The sequence below is a fragment of the Manacus candei genome, unplaced genomic scaffold (assembly GCF_025592945.1).
Source record: "Manacus candei isolate 608988 ecotype Guabito, Panama unplaced genomic scaffold, ASM2559294v1 h1tg000045l, whole genome shotgun sequence".
Lineage (NCBI taxonomy): Eukaryota > Metazoa > Chordata > Aves > Passeriformes > Pipridae > Manacus > Manacus candei.
In genome coordinates, this window is record NW_026138093.1 from 5,594,955 (window position 1) to 5,613,924 (window position 18,970).

An 18,970-nucleotide genomic window follows, 5' to 3' on the forward strand; every position below is an offset into this window, starting at 1 on the left:
GTGGGACCCTCCCAACTCAGCATGTTCCATGATTCCATCAAGTCCAACTGTCAGCCCAGCACTGCCCCAGAAACCCCCAAACCACTAAAGCGTGTCAGCCATGGCCAGATGCAGGTGCCTCTGAAACACCTGCCGGGGTGCTGGCTCCGCCTGGGCAACCCATTGCAGTGCCCGAGCCCCCCCGAAAAACAGCGAGAAACCTTTCTCCAGGAGCTGACCTGAAGCTCCCCTGCCTCAGCCTCGGGCCACGTCCCCCGCTCCTCCCAGCGCGGGCTCCTTTCCAGCAACCCCCTCGGCAGAAGGCGGCTCAGGGCTCCCCTCTGCCCCCCCGGCCGGCTCCGCTCCGGCCCCGCTCCCGCCACGGCCCCGCTCGGCTCTGCACGGGGAAGGAACGCGCCCAGCCCCGGCCCGACACCCCCGGGGGCCGCGCACCGGGGGACTGTCCCCGGGGCTCACTGCCCGGGGGTCCCTCCTCGGGGGTGACTTACCGGGGCTCCCTCCCCGGGGGTCACTTGCAAGGGGTTGTTCACCGCGGGTCATTCACCGGGGGTCCCTCCGCAGGGGTCACTTACCGGGGCTTCTTCCCCGCGAGTCGCTCACCGGGTGTCACTTACTGGGGGTCGCTCACCGGGGGTCGCTCACCGGGGGCCGCGCACGGGGGGTCCCTCCCCCGGGGCCGCGCACCGGGGACCACTCGCCGGGGGTCTTGGGGCCGCTGCCCGGGGTCTCTGCCCGGGGGCCGCTCAGCGGCAGCGCTCCCGCTCCCGGCCCCGCCCCGCCCGCTCCCACCCAAACCCCACCAACCGCCCCTCTCGGCCCCGCCCCCGCTCCGCCCAAGCCCCGCCTCGCCCCGCCCACTCCGACGCCTCCCATTGGCTGCGCACGTTCGGCCCTGGAGCGAGGAGCGCGCGGGGAGCGTTGCCTGGAAACCGGCCAGGGAATCCCGGGAATCCTCGAGGCGCCGGCGCTGCCCCCCCACTCCTGGAGCAGCGGCCGGGCCCGCCCGGGGAGCGGGCACTCAGCGCCCGGCTGCGGCCGCCAAAACGGGCAGGGAAGCAGGCGCGCGGGAGGCGGGCTCCGGGCCCGGGCAGCGAGGAGCCCTGAAAAGAACAACAGTGTTGGAAGAGAGGGAACTCATCGCACCGTCACAGAACAGGCTGAGGTGGAAGGGACCCACGAGGAGCGTCGAGTCCAAGCCTTTGCCCGGCACAGCACCGACCCCAAGAGTCACACCGTGTGCCTGAACTCTGCCAGATCACAGTCCAGCATCAGCTTCATGTGCCGTGAGGCCCCACGTGTGTGTTTGCTCCCCGTGTCTGGTGGGAGAGATGACACTCCCTTAGAGTGGAATAAAGATTATCCGAGACTGGAACTGGCAGCTGTGATAAACTGTATCCCGAGAGCATTTAACTGGTAGCAGTTTTCCCTGGGCTCTAGCTTGCTGTTTATTATAGTTATTTGCAGACAGGAAAGGGGAGAGAATTAAAAAATCTCTTTCTCCTTGCCCCCTCCACAACAAGTTTGAGGACATGTGGGTGTTGAAACAGAGCTTAACAAACAGTCCAGCCTTGAGAGAGTGGGGAGAGCAGAGGGGGGCTCAGTTTAACCGTTTGTCTGGTTTTCTTCCTTTCGAAGGAGGATTTATTTTTCTTAGGTGGGAAAGTGCCAAAAATAGACAGCAAAATCAGACTGCAGTTCAGAGATCACACTCTCATCTCCGTGGAACCAGATCAAGAGAATGCTGTGGGTACAGTGAAGCCACCCCTGTACATTTGGGGTGGGCTGGGGAGTGCATGTGAGGCATGTGAGTTGTTGCTCTCCTGTGCAAAAGGTCTATAAGGGTCATGCAGTTACACTGAGCTGGATCCTGCATCCCATTAGGGTTTGTTAGGATACTGTGGGGTTGTTTGTTGAGTGATATGGCACATTCCAACCTTCTGGAGGAGGGGCTTCAAAACTAAATTCAGCCTATGATTCTGTATGGGAGGTACATGGCTTTTGTCTCAGGTTTGATGGGGTAGATCATTACAGCAGCTAAATGGCCTCTACAGGTCTTGATAATAGGGGGTTTTTTCTATTCTTTGTATTTAAGAACAGGAATAATTTATAAAAATAGGTTTTCTCAAGAGAGGGAATTCTGCTGGTTGCAGCTGCTGCTGTGGCTGCATTTAGTCTTCACTTCTGGGTTATCTCTGTATCCAAGCAGGTGCCAGGGGCACTACTAAGTTGTTCCACAACATTGATCCATGCATCTTGCATTATGCTGTGTTTATACTGCTTCTCATCCATGAAGGTTTTTTAGTATGAAATTGTAGAAGTGCTTTTTATCTCACTTTAAAAAAAAAAAAAAGGGGGGTGGGACACACAGCAAAGATTATCTTGTACAGTTTGGGGTTTGTTTGGAGGAATTGAATGTTTCCCAAGAAAAACACACCATAAGTTTCTGATTTTTTCCTCCATCTTGCTTGTGTCCATATTGAGACTGTGTAGGTTTTGGAGACTTTTTCCCCCTAATTTTTGGACCACCTTGCCTTCTGATGTCACACAGATCAACCCAGGATGACAGGACACATGGAAGACCTGTGTCCACAAATTCCATGTGCAACCTGCCCAGAGAGTTCTGAATTGCTTTGCACAGCTCTGACCAAGGACTGAGGATGGGCATGTGATTTTTAAGAAACAGATCAGTATCAGACTGGAAATGTGTTGATGCACACCTGTTCATTAATACTTTCCCTTAAGTGGCCTGTTTTCTGTACAGCATCACTCCTGGGACTCCAGCAGGGGCAGTTTTAAGGCAGAAGATGATTGTAAATAAATTTTCAGAGGTGTTTTGGAGAGTCCCTTATTGCTGTCGGAGGTGGCTGTTGGAAAATTCATTTGGGAGGGTGACTTTCATGCTTTCTTGTAAGAGTGACTCCAGAATTAAGGAGCATTGGCAAGTGCAGTGAGATGAGTCTGAGGCTGTGGATCACATGGAACTGTTTCCTCCCTGCTGTCTTTTAGGATGAAATCCGCAGGGAGATGGTTTATGTGTATCATTCCTTAAGGAACAGGAGAGACACTCCCATGATGGGGACAGATGACACTGCCAGTGAGGATGGCACGGCCCAGGTTTGTTCCTGCAGACACCCCAAAACTTATCTTTCCATGGTGAGTTTTGCTGCATGAGATGAGCTTGCCCAGAATGGCAGCAGGGCCTGGGTTCTGCCGTGATCCTCAGCACCCAGAGCCTTTCTGCCCAGCCCTGCAGTGCCCAGAGGAGCTGAGGCTGCACCACAGAGGCAGTTCAACAGTGGAACTGAGCAATGTGATCTCATGCTTAATTAAACACTCGAGATGTTAACAGGATTTCTGGTGCATGCCTTATGGCCCAGTGAGCAAAGCTACTGGAGCAACTAAAACCAGCTCTTACTGGTGTGTCCTTAGCACATCCTCTACTGAGGCTACTGGATAGGCCAGCAGATATTCCCTAGGGATCACTGCCATGCTAAACCCGTGTTAGATTCTGTATCCAATGGAACACACTGCAGGGGTGTTCATTTTAGGGTAGGGTGGGTCAGCACTGTGAGTAAAGACCTACCTTGTTCTGAAATGTACTTTTCAGGTTGTCTCTGTTCCTGCTCGCAGGTACAGTGTGCTTTTGCTGGGTCATAAATCCTTCCTAAGCATGGCTTTGAGCTTTGGAACCTTTATTTCTGCTTTTTTGGCAGTGAGATGCTGTGTCTTAGCTCTGTGATCCGAAATACTCGAATGGCAAAACAGGGCACAGTCTGTCCTTGTCTCGGTAATTACAGCAAGGCTTTTTGCCTGGCACTTATTTTTCTTTGGAAGTAAATCTCACTGGTCCTCCAGAGCTGAGGCTGTACACTGGCACCTGAACAACATGTGCAGATCCCAGAATATTCCTTCTTGCCCTTGAAGACTCCAGGCCTGGGAATGGAGCTCCTCTGTGCTTGTGTCAAACTATATCCAAGGACTGCGTGTGGCAGCTAGAAATAAACTTCTGTGAGCTTCCAAAAATAATGGGTAGGGCTAGGCAAGAGTGTAAGTTTAAGGCTATTTAATTCTTCCATGTGTAAACCACAGGAGAAAGCCAAATGCTGTAAACATCCCCACCTCAAAAAGCGTGCTGGAACACGGAATAGAGTTCAGCATTTTCCCTACGAAGATAAAACAGGCCTGGGTAAAACCGAGTCTTCTGGAGAATGCTCTCAGTGACCCCAGTGCCATGTGGGAAGGGAGCACATTGCTGCTGCTCCCTCCCCACAGCCTCACACACTGCTGTGCAATAAGGACACTGCTCTCAGCTGAAGGATTTGTTTTCTGTTTCTTCTTCCCCAGCAGACTCACGGGCTGCGCTTTCCTTTGTCATACTTGGAAGCACTGAAGCAGATTTGGAGGAGCAGCACTGTTCATGTTAAAGAGCTTAACCTCACCTCAGATGAAGAGAAGGAAAACCTTGCCTTGTCCCTGTGGAGTGAATGTCTGATTGAAGTTCTTTGATGCTTCTGTGAATTAGCTGCTCCTCTACAGGAGTGTTTCTGTCTATTAAGCATTTCCTGAGAGCGAGGCTTATTAAATTACTTTTTTATCCATCCAACCTCTGGTTTGTGGTGCTGCCTAAACAAATACTTGCTTTTCTTTCCTCAGTTTTAGGAAACTGGGCATGGGGAAAAACAGGTAAGCTGCTCACTGTCTAGTGAGCTACAGCTCCATGTCTGGGGATGCACAAAGTCACTCCTAGTAACACCAATGCTGTGGTATCCCCTTCCATCTGGAGAGCTGCTAAAGTTATACATGGGGCAGGATCCAGAACCTTGGGCATAGAACAGTAACTTGTTTTTTTTCATTTGTAAAGTTCAGCAGCAAGAAAACACGTTTGTTCAGTTTGACTGTCCTGACAGGACAGAAGCTTCTCAGTAGAAGCTGTGTGTGTGTAAGTTTGTTTGGATACATGTCCGGAATAAAGACAAGTGCCAGAAATATTCAAATGCACAAAATATCTTTTATTACAGTGAGAATAATAATAATAGTAATAAACTTAGCAAGAGGAATTAAAAACTAAAAAGGATACAAAATAACTACCTTATCGGGTGGCATTAAAACAAATACTACGAACAGCATTTAATACAGTATTAACTAGTGAAAAGGGATACCAAAAAAGGATCTTAACACAATATTATGGATAACACGATATTGGTTAGTAAAAAGGGAAACTAAAGGAAAAATACTGTAAACATAAAAGGGGAATTAAAGAAACACTAAAAGGATATTAAAAAGTTTGTTCTCTCAGTTGCTTCCTGTCAATAAACTGTGCTTACCCACACAGACAGGCCAGGGCTGCCAGGATCTGCAGCAGCTGGTCGGTGCCCGTGCTTAGCGGGCGTCCCCATGGAACAACACAGTCTCCATGGCAGGATGAGGATCGCTCACCCCAGCAGTCCTGACACCCCATTTTATCAGTTCCACATTACACCACGTAGGGCCAGTACCCAGTATAAGGTGATGCCTGAGTGGCAGCCAAACCCCGCCTGTTCATCACCTGATAGCAACAGTCTGTGCATGCCCTGCTGTAGGGCAAGGGGCCAGCGACCCCTGCCCACAGAATCTTCCTCCCATCATCATCTTTCTCACCCCTATGTATGACCTCTATCACTGTGTTTCAAGGGTAGATGTATCTATCTTGCAATAGGTAGCAAAACCAAGGAAGAACTCAGCTCTGATAATAGGGGATATCAGGCTGACTTGCTAAAAAGCACAATGGACCTTACAATTAGCTTGTGCCATGAAGTTACATTGTACCATACTCTGGCTGGTTTCACATCCTAATATGATTGCGTTCTCACGCATCTATGCTCCATTGATCATCTAATTCAAAAGTACCCCCCTTACAGACATGAAACAGTTTAAAGTCCTGGAGATGTAGAGATTTTTTTCTGCCATCAAATTGGCTACAGGATTTGGTCCTGTCTTTGTGGAGGATGAATGCCACTGTCCTTTTATGTTTGAGTTAATATTTTATTGCTCAGGCGGACTGTCAGTGGGAGAAGTGGTGGGAAGGATCCTCCACTCAGGGGCTGGAGCTTCAGCTTCTAAAGAAGGCTGTACTTAATCAAAGAGCTGCAACTCAGGATTTCTCCCTGTGTTCCAGAACTTTTCATTTAGCCAGCTGAGAGTGCCCAGGGCACAGCCAGGTTAATGTTTAACTCTTCCAACACTGTCCTCCTCCCAGGATATCCTGTCATCCTGAGAAGAAGGAAGGGAGATGCTGTGCCTATTCCCTAGGGCTGGGCAGGAAGCAAAATCTTCAAAGCCCTGGCCCTTCTGAAGGAGTTGATCTTGTGTTATTCCTCAGTAGTCAGCACTGAAAATTCTGTATCTGAGATACAATGAAAAGGAGAGTTACTGAGAGGCTTGTCTGGGAGAGAGTGTTTTTTTGGTTTGTTTTTGTGGGGGTCTTTTAGTGCCAAATGAAGGTTGGATCATGAAAATCAGTCTCGTCACAGACAAAAACTGTAAAGGCATTTTCCTTTCTTTCACTTTCTTACCCCTTGCAAATCAGAGACAGTTCCTAGAGGACAGGAGAATAAAATAAACAAAAAAAGAAGTTATTTTTCTACTCTTGAGGCCTGTGTCAGGTCTGTTTTGAATGCATTTGAATCCTGCTGCTTCCAGGCTCTTTTTCAAGTAGCACCAGATAAATACCTGTGAACTGCTGAGATGAGAGTGATCATTCTTACTTCACAAAAGGTTTCTCTTTTTTTTCCTATCCTGTGTCCCTTTTGTGTTCTGTGCTATGGAGTGACTATATTTTTGTTCTAAGCTAATTCACTGCTGCTGTTTTGGGTACAACTAATGTCAAGCAGCAAACCTGTAACATGCCAGAAACAGGCTACAGTGTGTTGAAGACACAGCTTATGTTTGACTGTGTGTAAATACAGAGAGTTAGTTGGGTTTATCTGATAGCCTGGCAGAAGGAGAGAGGAGCAGGACAAACTGTTTTCAGTAACTGTGCTGTTCAGACACCTGATAAGATGGAGAGTGCTTTGGAACTACTGATATGCTTTGAATAAGAAAAGAACAATCAGGTCCATTGGCACTGGCTTATCAGGAAGGAAGTAAAATGCCAGCACTTTTACAGGAGCAAAAGGAAATGTTTTAGACACTTTGGGCCATTTTTCCATTGACATTAAATAGCAGGGTGCTTTTGAGTGTGCTGTGATGAGTGGAAGGATTTATTACCTTGACAGAATTACAGGTGAAGGTGTTCAGAGAGGAGTCCTCAGCAACAAGAACAGCTCTTTGGGTAAGTGGCCACATGTATACATGCTTTTGGTAGAGATTCAGGAATTCTCTCCTTTCTTTCTCCCTGAAGTGCAGTGGCTCACTTACAATGTGCAGTTTTTCAGAGTGTCACATCCTTGTGCATTTTGTAATATCCTGGCAGCATGTTTGATATTGGGTGTGTAACAGGCTGTTCATAAAATAATGCTGGATCATTGACTGGTGTGTCCTCTGCCTTCAGTCACTGGGTATTTTCATGTTCCAAAAAGAATATATCTCAGCCTGTGCTGGGAAGGGAAGGTGTGATTCACCATTAACTTACCCCAGCAGGCATGAAACATGCTCAGATGCACTATTATCTTCTCAAAGTTTACAGATTTTTATTTTTGTACCTTTTCAAAATTTATTTCTAGGTTCTTTCACATGCTTACAATTTATTTTGTGATATTCAAATTCGATGAGTGATAGTGCACATCATATTTGATTGATTTTGGATTCTAATTGATTCCTGTCAATGAGATCCCTGGGACACTCTGAAATCAATGATATGTGATTCAACCAAGGCACCACTGTTCTCTACATTAGGTAGCAGTCGGGAATTTAGGAACTAAATGGTCACAAGCTATAAATGGAGAAAATGTTTAGATTTCAATAGCCCTTTCTTTGGCATTTATTCACCCAAATATGTTTCTTGGGAAAGTTAGTTTTCCAAAGGGAAGGCTTTCAGTAAAAGAAAGGTCATTGATTTAAGGTTTAATAAATTTTAGCTAAAAACAACAGGCTCCATTTGGGTGTAAAATAATTTAAGTATTTCCTGCAGGCAACCTTCATGTTTTAGAGCTGTTGCTCAGAAGTTTCATTCTTCTCTGAAGATGTCAACTGTAAATATAAAAATGCCTCACTGAAAATGTAATGGTTCAAAGATTCTACCTGAAATAAAAATTCCTGCCTGGGGAAAGCACTATAATCAAAAGAAAGTGGTCTTAACTGTTTTTTTCCTGTGGAGGCCACACTTGAAAAGAGTGCTTCAAGGCAGCAGGGTTGGTAGGGAATGCCAATTTTTATTTATTTATTTATCTACTCTCCCCCACAGATGATGATAGTCCAGCTTTGAATCAGCAATACACTTCAGCCACTAATACAAGGCAATATGTGAGCTGCTGCTGCTTCCAAAATGCAGTATCCTGGCATTTCAGTCAACTTTATAATCTGGCAAAAACCCACTGTCTACATCTTGAATTTGACCCAGAGTCTTTGTAAATGAGGAATGCATTGAAACAAAGTCAAGGATCCTTCTGTGACATGTTTCTGTGAGTTCAATCTTCTGAGACCTCTGATGAGTCTGGCAGGGCAGTGCTTGTGTGCAGAGGGGCAGGGAAAGAGAGTCCCAGCCCAGCAGCAGTGCCAGGGAGCAGCAGCATTTGGTCTGTTGAGAGTTGCTCTTTTTCTCCTGCCACCCTCCCCTTCTGGGCCTCGGTGAGGCCTCAGTGCTCTGGGCCTTGGTCCCTGGGCTGGGCTGGGTCAGTCCTGTGGCCATGGCACTGCTGGCATGAGCTGGGCTCCACTGCACTCTTTCCACCACACAAGGGGCTCCATTTGCTCCGGGCACAGCCTGAAGCCTCAGCTCTTCTTCTCAAGGGCTCTCAAGAACAAGGCCAAGGAGCAGACTCCCCAGAGGGTCCTTGCCTTGCTGGTTTCTCCCTGGAGTCCGTGTGCTGCCCTCAGGGTCCCACTGTGGGGGCTGAGGGGCTGAGGCTGCTCCAGCTGGTGCTGGTGGTGGCCAGTGCCCCTGGAGATGGCAAATGGGGCCTGAGGAGCCCGGGGTCGATTCTCTGCTGCTGTGCTGGGGAGCGGGGCTGGCCCTGGGGCTGCAGGAGCTGCCTGAGCTGATGATGTGCTGAGCATTGCAGCCCCAGAGGGCCTGTCCCTGAGCTCCATGGCCTCCATGGCCTGCTGCAGGGCCAGACCTGAGTGTGCTGCTCTGCTGGGCTGGGGCAGGGGCAGGGAGATGGGGGGACCAGGGAGGGGCTGGACTGGGCAGTGCCAGGGAGGGGAAAACCCCAGTGTTGAGCTGAAGGGTGTGAGTGTGCAGGGTGGGGGCTCTGCCGCTGCTTGGGCACCTCTGGAGTCAGAGTTTCCTTTGGCAGCACAACTTATCTCGGAGGAGATGGTTTTGCAGAGTTGGCTTTTCCCCCTCTTTCTCAAGGTTTTCTCTTTTGTTTTCTCATCCCCTGAGGGGAAAAGGGGGAAGGGAAGCACATGTCGATCCCTGGTTTTATCTGTATACAAAAGGGAGCTGGGGTGGGGAGGTAGGGGGCAAACAAAGCGATTTCTCCCTCGATTCTCTCTGTTTTATCCCATTCCCATCTCCCTCGCCACACCCCGGGCGACTGTTTCCCCGCCGCCCCTCCTCGCTCGTCCCGCGGGGCAGCTCTTTCAGCTCCGGGGCGGCGGAGACTCCCCCGGCGCGGTCCTTTGGTTTCCCTCGGTTTATTCTCCGGAGCTGATTCTGTTCCCAGCTCGCCCCCCTCTCTGGCGACCCCCGCCAGGGCCCGTCCCGGGGCGGCTCCTTCAGTGCCCCGGGCGGCGGGGACCCCTCGGGGCGGCTCCCCCAGGGCCCCGCCCGCCGCCGCCGCTCCCCGGGGCCCTCCCCGCTTCCTGCCGGGATCGGACACCGCCGGCGGCCCCGGCCCTGCCGGGCTCCATCAGCCTGAGCAATTGCTGCCAAGGAGGGGCCGGGGGCTTCCTCTTGGCCTTCGTCTCCCTGGCGCTGGGGCTCGGCTTCTACCTGCGCCAGAAGGGGAGGGGGGTCCCAGGGGGTCGTGTGTCCCCCCAGAGCGTCTGTGCCCCCCCGGGGACCCCCCACCCCGCTGTCACCCCCTTTTCTCTCCCCACAGAGCTCCTGAGCCGGCGGCGGCCGCAGCCCCTCCCCGGGGCCTCGGGCCCAGCCTGGACCCCCCCTGTCCCTGTGAGGATTTTGGGGGGTCGTGTGTCCCCCCCTCCCCTGCTGCCACTCCTGATCCCAGGAAAGCTTCCCAGTTCTCCCCAGTCCCGGTTACTGCGGGGCAGTGGGGAAGGGGCTTGGGGGAATCCCAAGGGGTGGAGCCGAGTTTGGGGGGGCAGAACAGGCCCCGGGATGGATCGGGAATGGGGACCCCCCTGTGTTCCCCCCGTCAGCCCGCTCTGGGGGGCTCTGGGAGGGAACTAACCCCTCAATAAGGCACCCAGGAAACTTTGAAAGGTGCTGGGAACCCCCTAAACCTCCACACAGGCTCTGCAGGACTGCCTAAACATACTCAGAGCCCACCCAGGATCCCACCCAACCCCTTCTCTGGGGGGACTTCTCTGGGCACTGGTGGTGCTGGGAGCCCCCCCGGCTGCGGGCGAGGAGCTCTCGGGTGAGTGGGGGGTGGGAAGGGGGCGGTCGGTGGGAAAAGGGGGGTCAGAGGGGACAGAAGGGGTGGTGGGACCCCAAACTGAGTGGGAGGGGATTCAGACCCCCCAAAAGTGGAGGGAGGAGGGGCAGTGAGGATGCCCTCTGGAGCCCTGTCAGAGCCCTGACACTTCTGGGGTGACCAGGAACAGCCTTCACTGGCCCAGGGACATTCATCTCCCCAGCCTTGCACACATCCCCTGCAAAGGGCCCTGTCTCCTCCCTCACCCTCCTCTGCCTTTCTGCCCTGGCCCTTTCATTCCACACCAGCAAAGCAGCCTGGGCACCATCTCACCTGGGCACTCAGAGGGCTTCTGTGAGCAGGAGGGGCAGATTTCTCTGGAAGGTGCATTTGTCCCCTGTCCCATGGCACAGGGCACAGCTCAGGGTGTGAAAACACTCCCAGGCACACACATCCTGGAGAGCTTTTTCAAGACAAAAATAGGGAGAGGAAAAACCAAAGAGAGATGAAAGGTGCCCCAAAAATCAGGAGCTTCCTCTGAGCCAGGTTTCCATAACTGAATCACTGGTGGGATATTTACTTTGATAAGTAGCTACACAAAACTATTCATGTACACAATGAAAGAATCAGCTTAATAGAATATATAGAAGGTGTTGTCAATGAAAACAAGTGGAGAAAAATTGTTGAAATTAAAAAAAAAGTAAGAAAATAAAGGTCTGGCAATGCTGGCCAGGAAGCCTTCAGCAATTATCAAGAGTTCTGTTCTGCAGAGGTTTCAAGTGTCTCCTAAATTCCACACTCGTGGCTTCAGGCCATGACTTGCCAGAGCAGTCCCAGAGCTGGCCACTGCCCAGAGATGCCCTGGGGCAGCTCCAGTGCCCAAGTGGGACAAGTGGCCCGGGGTGTGTGGGAGCCGTTTGGAGCAGGAGCTGGTGGGCAGGAAGGGCCCATCTGGGGAGGGTCAGGGAATCCCCCCCGCAGCCCTGCTGCCCAGGCTGAGGAGGGTCCTCTCCAGCCCCAGCACACCGGGTGCCCTCGGGGGCTGCGCTGCCGGGGCTGTTCCCGGGCACTGACTGGGGAATCTCCCGGGGTGCCCCGCGCGAGGCGGGGGCGGGGCGGAGGGCGGGCAGGGGGCGTGGCCGCGCGCTGATTGGCTGCGGCGGGGGTGTCTCCGCCCGAAGCGCGCGAAGGGCGCCATCTTTGGCGCGTGGAGGATTCGGGGGCGGCGGCCCCGGGAAAAGCTGCGCTGGGTGTGTGAGCTGGGGGGGTCTGCGGGGGGAGCGGGGTCTGGGGATCCCCTCGGGGGCTGCGGGGGGAAAGGCTGGAGGGCTCGGGAGGGCTTAGCAGAGGAGTTCGGGGGTTCCCGAGGAGATTTTGAGGGGTCCCTGAGGGGGTTCGGTGTCCTGAGGGGACTCGAGAAGGGAGGTTGACGGTCCCTGAAGGGGTTTGGGAGTCTCTCAGGGAGGTTGGGTTACTGAGGAGATTGGGGGGTCACAGGTGGGCTTGGGGGATCACTGAGGGGGTTTGGGGGTCCTGGGTGGGTTTTGCGGGGACGTTTGCAGCAGTTTTTGTGGTCTCTAGGGGGTTTATCGGGCTCCAGACGGCTTTGAGGCTCCCTTAGAGGGACTGGGGGGTCCCTGAATGGGCTTGGGGGATCCCGGGTGGCTTTTGCGGGTCACTAAAGGGTTTATGGGATCCGGGGGGGGGATAAGGTCTCCTCGGGGAGTTGGGGGGGGCCTTGAGGAGGTTTTGATGGGTCCTGGAGTGGATTTCTGAGGGGATTTTGGGGGTTTTGAGGGGATTTTGTGGAGTCCTCTAAAGCCCAGCAGTGGGTTTGGGGGGTCCCCCAGCCCCCAGGGGAGGGGTCCTAGGCATGCCCCCAAAAATCCAGGGGGGGAGATATACTACATGCAGATAAGGGGATCCCAGTGCCCCCAGTATATCCCAATAACCTCCCAGTGACCCTCAGTATAGCCCAGTGACCATTCAGTGTATCCCAGTGAGCACCCAGTTACCCCCAGTATGGCCCGGTAACCTCCCAGTGTCCCCACCTTGTGTCCTGGTATTCCCCCAGTAAGTCCCCAGTTCTTTCCCAGTGCCCCTCAGTGTGCCCAGTTCCCCCCCAGTCCCTCCCAGTGCCCTCTCAGTGTCTTTCAATAAGCCCCCAGTCCTCCCAGTGCCCCCTGGTTCCCCCCAGTGTGTCCCAGTATTCCCCAGTAATCACCCAGTGCCCCCCAAACCCCCCGACTGTCCCCAGTGTGTCCCCAGATGCCCTTGGCCTTTCTATGAGTGTGGCAGGGAGGGGGGATGTTTTTGGTGTCAGAGGGTCCAGGGGGTCTCCTGGGGTGAGATGGAGGGTTGGGGACATCAGGGATGGGGTTTGGGGTATGGGGACAGTGGAATTAAGGGGAATTATGGCCATGGAGAGGCCCTGGGGACATTGGAGATACCGGGGGGGTCTCAGGGTGTTAAGGGGGGATTTTGGGACACCAAGAAAGTCTTGGGAACCCCAAGGGGGGTCTCAGGACTCACCTGCTCTTGGTGCTGCCCCTCCTCTTTCCCCCTAGACATCATTAACCCCCCCCAAATGTCTCCCAACCCCCATTTTTCTTTTAATCCTTTCTCCCTACAGATCCCTTTGACCTCCCAAGACCCCTTTTAACTCCCCTAAATGCACCCAAAGCACCCCAAAACCCCCCAAATTCTAGTCAACCCCCCCCCCATCCCCCTAAGTCTCCCCCCCCCTCAAATCCTTTCCAAGCCCCCCAAAGAGAGATCACCCACACCCTGGGACTGGAACACAGTGGGCTGTACTGGGGGCACTGGGCTGTACTGGGAGGGCACTGGGGGGGGGGCTCAGGTGTCCCACGACAATGTTGCCCAGCTCCAGGAGAGATCTGGGGAGCAGTGAGGAGGTACTGGTCTGTACTGGTCTGTCCTGATCTGTCCTGATTTGTGCCCCCAATCCCCAAAGCCCCTCCCCAGCTCCCCCAGGACTCTCCCACACCCCCTGGGGGGGCCGGGAAGCTCTTGTGTGGGTCAGGAAAGAGGCGCTGGGCACGAGGCCGGGGCTGTGCTGAGCAGGCCCAGCCCTCACATCCCCCCAGCCAACGCCGGCTGCCCGGGGGGCTTGGGAGGGACCCCCAGCCCGTGTGCCCCACACTGAGCTGGCAGAGGGAGAGCCAAGGGACAGGGCCACGGGCAGGGCCCTGGGTGAGGGACAGGCAGGGCCATTGCAGGGCCACGGTGAGGGCACAGCCTGTGGCAGCAGAGCTGCCCAGGGCCGGGGGCAGCCGGGGGTGTTGGTACCAGCCAGTGCTGGGGCCGAGCAGAGCACGAGGCCTCTTGCAGACCCCTGGAGCAGCCTCCCACTTGCCAGCCCTGCCCTGGTGGAGTGACACTGTCCCCTCCCTACAGGACACTCCCCCAGAAATCTTCAAGGGGGGCCTTTTTTGTTGCTGATTCCTGCTGGGGACCTGAGTGAGCCTCTGCAATCCCATCCATGGGGCACAATCTCCTCTGCAGAGCTTGACTCACTGCAGACTTTGCAGGGAAATCTGTGCTGGCAGCCCAAGTATGTCATGATCCACTACACTACACCCAGGATATTTGGGATAAGTTCCCCCTTCCCAGGCACCTGTGGGATGGGGGGGTGATTTTTCTCTGGCTGTTTCTATTTTTGCTCCACCCATGGGTGCCTTGGGGGTGGACAGGAGGTGTTTTTTGGGGGTGCCGGGCTGGGTTGGGGGCAGAGCCCCGGCGGTGGGTGGGGGGATGTGGGTCCCCCCCACGGTGGGGTTGGTGTTGCTGGGTCAGGCCCCGCCGGCTCCATTGTCAGCCCGGTGCCGGCGGGGGGGACACAGCGGGTTTGGGGCCCCCCGGGAGTGCCGGGGGTGGGTGTGGAGCCCGGGAGCTGCCGAGTGTGGAGGGCGGAGCGGGGAGATGGCGGAGCTGGGGGACCCCCGGCAGCCTGGAGGGGGGAGCACGGAGAGGGAGGAGCCCTGGGAACCTGAAACCAGGGGTGTGGAGAAGGGGAAGCCTGGACAGTGGGGACCCCTGGGATCCCCAGAACAACAAAGTGGAGAACCTGGAGCGTGGGAATGTCTGGGAAGGGGGCACCCTGAAGGTGAGAGTCAGAGGAGAAGGGAGCCTTGGGACCCCCAACACTCTCAGCATCCTTAACTGAGACCCCCAGAATTCCAGACAGGGGTAACCCTCCGAACACCAGAGCAGAGAGATCAGATGCAGGAACTTCAGGAGGAGGTTTTTTTGGGCTGAATCTTTATATTTTGGAGTACTTTTTGCCTGAATCTCAAATTTTTGTAGTTTGCAGGAGGTTCATCCTGCTATTTCTGAGAGGTTTTTTTGCCTGATTCTCGGTGTTTTGGGTTTCTCTGGGCTGAATTTTAGTGTTTTGGAGGTTTTTATGGTCACAGGATGCCCGGTGAGTTCTAGGGATGGACTTGGGCAGGAGGAACCCCCAAGCCAACACGCTCAGCCCTTGTTTTCCCCCCCATCAGGATTTGTCCTTCCCAAAGCTTGGTCGGATGGAGGAGGAGGCTGCGAGGAAGAGGAAGATGCCTTGGGCCCCCCAGGCAGGTGAGGAGGAAGTCAGTGTCCCTTTGGGCGGGTGTTGTGCTGGCTCTGTCAGCCCAGCATGGCCCCGGCTGCAGGACAACCCCGCTGGCGCCGCCGTCCTGCCGGGGCCGGAGTTGGGGGGATGTCCTTGGCCTTCCCTGTGGGCCGGAGGCAAATCCCCTGCCTGTCCTTCTTGCTTCCTGCCCCAGGCCCCGAGCTGAGGAGGGAGAGCCCGGAGGACAAATCCCCCCGTGAGACCCTGGTGGGAGAGGCCGTTTTGAAGGGCTCCCCGGCGCAGGAAGGCAGCGGGGAGGAAAAGGGCCGGAGATCCCCCTGCAGGAGGGGCTCCAAAGCCAGCCCAGGGTGCTCTGAGGAGGAAAGAGCCAGCCTGCGCCGGGAAGGCGGCCGGAGCTTGAGGGGGAGCTCTGAGCTGGTGGTCCCTGAGCAGCCTCCCAGCAGGGAGAAACCCTTCAGGTGCTTGGAATGTGGGAAGAGCTTCAGGAAGAGCGCCCACCTGATCCGACACCAGCACATCCTCACTGGGGAACGTCCCTACCCATGTGGGGAATGTGGGAAGAGCTTCAGTAAGATCTCCAAACTTGTCACCCACCAGCGCATCCACACTGGGGAACGGCCCTACACGTGTGGGGAATGTGGGAAGAGCTTCAAGGACAGCTCCAACCTCGTCACCCACCAACGCATCCACACTGGGGAACGTCCCTACAAGTGCTCGAAATGTGGGAAGAGGTTTCAGACCAGCTGGAATCTCCTCCTGCACGAGCGGACGCACACGGATGAGAGGCCCTTCCGCTGCACTGACTGCGGGAAGGGATTCAACCGGAACTTCACCCTCATCACCCACCGGCGCATCCATACAGGGGAGAGGCCCTACAAGTGTGGGGAGTGTGGGAAGAGCTTCACCCAGAGCTCTACCTTGACCAAACACCAACGGACCCACCAGTAAGAGAAGCCCCACCAGTGCCCTAACTGCAGGAAGAGCTTCGGCCGCTGCTTCCACCCCAAATGAAGCCCCTGATGGTTGAGGCAACCCCTGGAGTCCAGTGACTGTCAGTCCATCCCTTTCCACCACAAAGGGCCAGTCCCATTTCACAGGGGCAGCTTCTTCCAACAGAACCTTTCTTGGGGCTGTGGAGATTCCTGCCTTGGCCGGGGAGACCTTCCAGGTCTCTCCTGGAGGCTGAGAGCAGAGATCTCCCAATGAGCGTTGGTCTGGGGGAGTTCCATCCATCTCTAATTAAGAATTATTGCTTTTGTGCCAGCTTGAGTAGATTTGCTTCAACAATTGCTTTAGTGTAGAGCACTGTCCTATCTTATCCTGTACTCCTGGTAGTTTCAGTATGTATACTGTGCAGTAAATAATTCTAAAGAAGATCTTTTGTCTTATCATTTGTAACCCTAAATAATTCATTTCTATCAATAAATCTGATTTTCCATCATTAAAACTTGGGAAACAAAAGTGGTTCAGTCCCACCTCTGTAATTCCTCTAAACTGAAACTGTTGTCATGACCCAAGGCTGAGATTGGATCCAGCAGCCCCCAGCACCCCACAGAAAGTTTGGAGCTCAGGGGGGCCAGTCCCCTTTGCCAATCCCCCCGTGCCCAAAGACCCTCATGGGATCATTGGACTACCACCCCTTTTCCACCCTTCTCCCTGTTCCTCCCACTCTTCCGTGGTCCCCTCAATCCACAACCCACCTAGGATCACTTTTTGGGTCCCAACCTCTACTTTTTTCCTCCTTTCCCACCCCTTCCGCATCATCCCTACACTCCCCAGCCCCCTCATGCTCAGTTTGGGGGTCCCACCCTCCCCTTTCCCAACTGTTCTGTCCTCTCCCACCCATTTCCCATCATCCCCCAAACCTCAGTGCCCCTCCCTCCTCCACTTTTGGGGCGTCCCACTCCCCTCCCACTCAGTTTGGGGTCCCACCACCCCTTCTGTCCCCTCTGACCCCCCTTTTCCCACTGACCTCCCCCTTCCCACCCCCTGCTTACCTGAGAGCTCCTCGCCCACAGCCGGGGGGGCTCCCAGCACCACCAGTGCCCAGAGAAGTCCCCCAAGGAAAGGGGTTGGAGGGGGTCCTGGCTGGGCTTTGAGTGTGTTTGGGGGTTCTTGAGGTGCTTTAGGGAAGTGCAGGGGGGTTCCCAGCACCTTTTGGGATGAGCTGGGTGCCCATTGAGGGGCAGGTGCCCTCCTAAACCCCTCCAGAGCGGGGTGACACGGAGAAACACAGGGGGGTCTCCATTCCCCATCCATCCCAGGGCCAGTTCTGCCCCCCCAGACTCAGCTCCAACCCTTGGGATTCCCCCACGCCATTTCCCCACTGCCCCTCAATAACCGGGACTGGGGAGAACTGGGAAGCTTTACTGGCATCACTGGGAGCAGCTGGGTGGTGTCAGAATAAAAGCAGGGATGGTGGGACACACGACCCCCCAAAATCCTCACAGGGATAGGAGGGGTCCAGGCTGGGCCCGAGGCCCTGGGGAGGGGCTGCGGCCGCCGCCGGCTCAGGAGCTCTGTGGGGAGAGAAAAGGGGGTGACAGCGGGGTGGGGGGCCCCCGGGGGGGCACAGATGCTCTGGGGGGACACACGACCCCCTGGGACCCCCCTCACCTTTTGGCACAGGTAGAAGCCGAGCCCCAGCGCCAGGGAGACGAAGGCCAAGAGGAAGCCCCCGGCCCCTCCTTGGCAGCAATTGCTCAGGCTGATGGAGCCCGGCAGGGCCGGGGCTGCCGGCGGTGTCCGATCCCGGCAGGAAGCGGGGAGGGCCCGGCAGGGTCCTGATAGAAATAAATCAAGGCAGAGCTCTCTCTTTCTTTTACCCCCTGGGCAGTGACCATCAAGAGCTGTCCCTGCTTCACAGCAGAAGCTCCACACAGAGTTCAAGAAAGTCTTTGGATGAATCTGCTCTATGAAAGTTGGCCTTGGGCTTTTATGCTTTGTCACTGATGGATCTCAGTCACAAATTCCCAGGCCAGTGAGCAGCTGATCTGTCAAACTCTGCTTCCAAAAGCAGGATGTGTGTTGGAAGGTTGGGGAACCAGGCTGGGTTTGGCACAATTCAACACTAAACCAAGCCTTTGGCACCAACAGCAACTCACACAGAGAGCTTGCATTCTCCCATCAGATTCTTTTCCAGGTAGAACATTCTGCTACAAGGGGTCTGTTACCACCCACCCAGAAAGGGGGGGGTAACCAGGTTCTTATTATTAAATCCCTTGAGTTGGATTAGAGTGAAACGATACTGAGTAATCGCTGTTTGAAAACATATGGGTATATTTCAGAACAATGTTGTTTCAAAGGTAAACAGGTATGTTGCCATTTTGGGTGTTATCATCTCTATCTCTCATCTACAGCAATATGGCATAAAGAGAACCTTTAGGGAAAATGCATAAGGGAGAGAAAGAAAGACAGGATAAGGGTGAGGGAGAGTAAGGGAAAGCAAAGCTGAGAGTGGAAAGATGTCTATAGTCACTGCCCACGGGGTCCAGCATTGGAACTTGGGAGTTGCAGCTTCCATGTCTGTCAGTTGAAGTGGTGGCCTTGATCCGTTGGGGGTGGGGGAGGGAAGCCCCCACACTCGAAGAAGTTATGAGTTATTATATCCATGGATGGTGTCCCGGGCCATGCCACAAACCCCCAACATCTCCTGGGCCACAGCTCTCTGTTGGTGCTGTCTCTGCTGCCTTTC

The 18,970-nt window shown here is 54.4% G+C and overlaps 1 protein-coding gene and 2 pseudogenes across 3 annotated transcripts; 2 read left to right on the forward strand and 1 right to left on the reverse strand.

The window, feature by feature from the left end:
• Window positions 1-18,970, forward strand: part of LOC127474811 (zinc finger protein 208-like) — a 1,297,692-nt pseudogene that overhangs the window by 606,438 nt on the left and 672,284 nt on the right.
• Window positions 1-18,970, reverse strand: part of LOC127474844 (zinc finger protein OZF-like) — a 182,655-nt pseudogene that overhangs the window by 96,287 nt on the left and 67,398 nt on the right.
• On the forward strand, window positions 1,665-4,527 carry LOC127474942 (ribosomal oxygenase 2-like). Of its 3 annotated transcripts, none has more exons than XR_007905999.1 (3): window positions 1,665-1,743; window positions 3,007-3,114; window positions 4,345-4,527. XR_007905999.1 is itself a non-coding variant. In XM_051796277.1 (3 exons), exons 1-3 carry the CDS (start codon window positions 1,739-1,741, stop codon window positions 4,504-4,506), a joined length of 279 nt encoding a protein of 92 aa, XP_051652237.1. In that variant the 5' UTR covers window positions 1,702-1,738; the 3' UTR covers window positions 4,507-4,527. The 3 variants fall into 3 exon arrangements, 2 of the variants coding, with proteins under 2 accessions (XP_051652237.1, XP_051652238.1); XM_051796277.1 differs by having other exon boundaries at window positions 1,702-1,747; XM_051796278.1 differs by having other exon boundaries at window positions 1,702-1,747; window positions 4,348-4,527.

Coding starts and splice junctions, on each gene's coding strand:
- LOC127474942 (XM_051796277.1), top strand. Junction 3,115..4,344: donor GTGAGGATGGCACGGCCCAG/GTTTGTTCCTGC, acceptor CTTCTTCCCCAG/CAGACTCACGGGCTGCGCTT.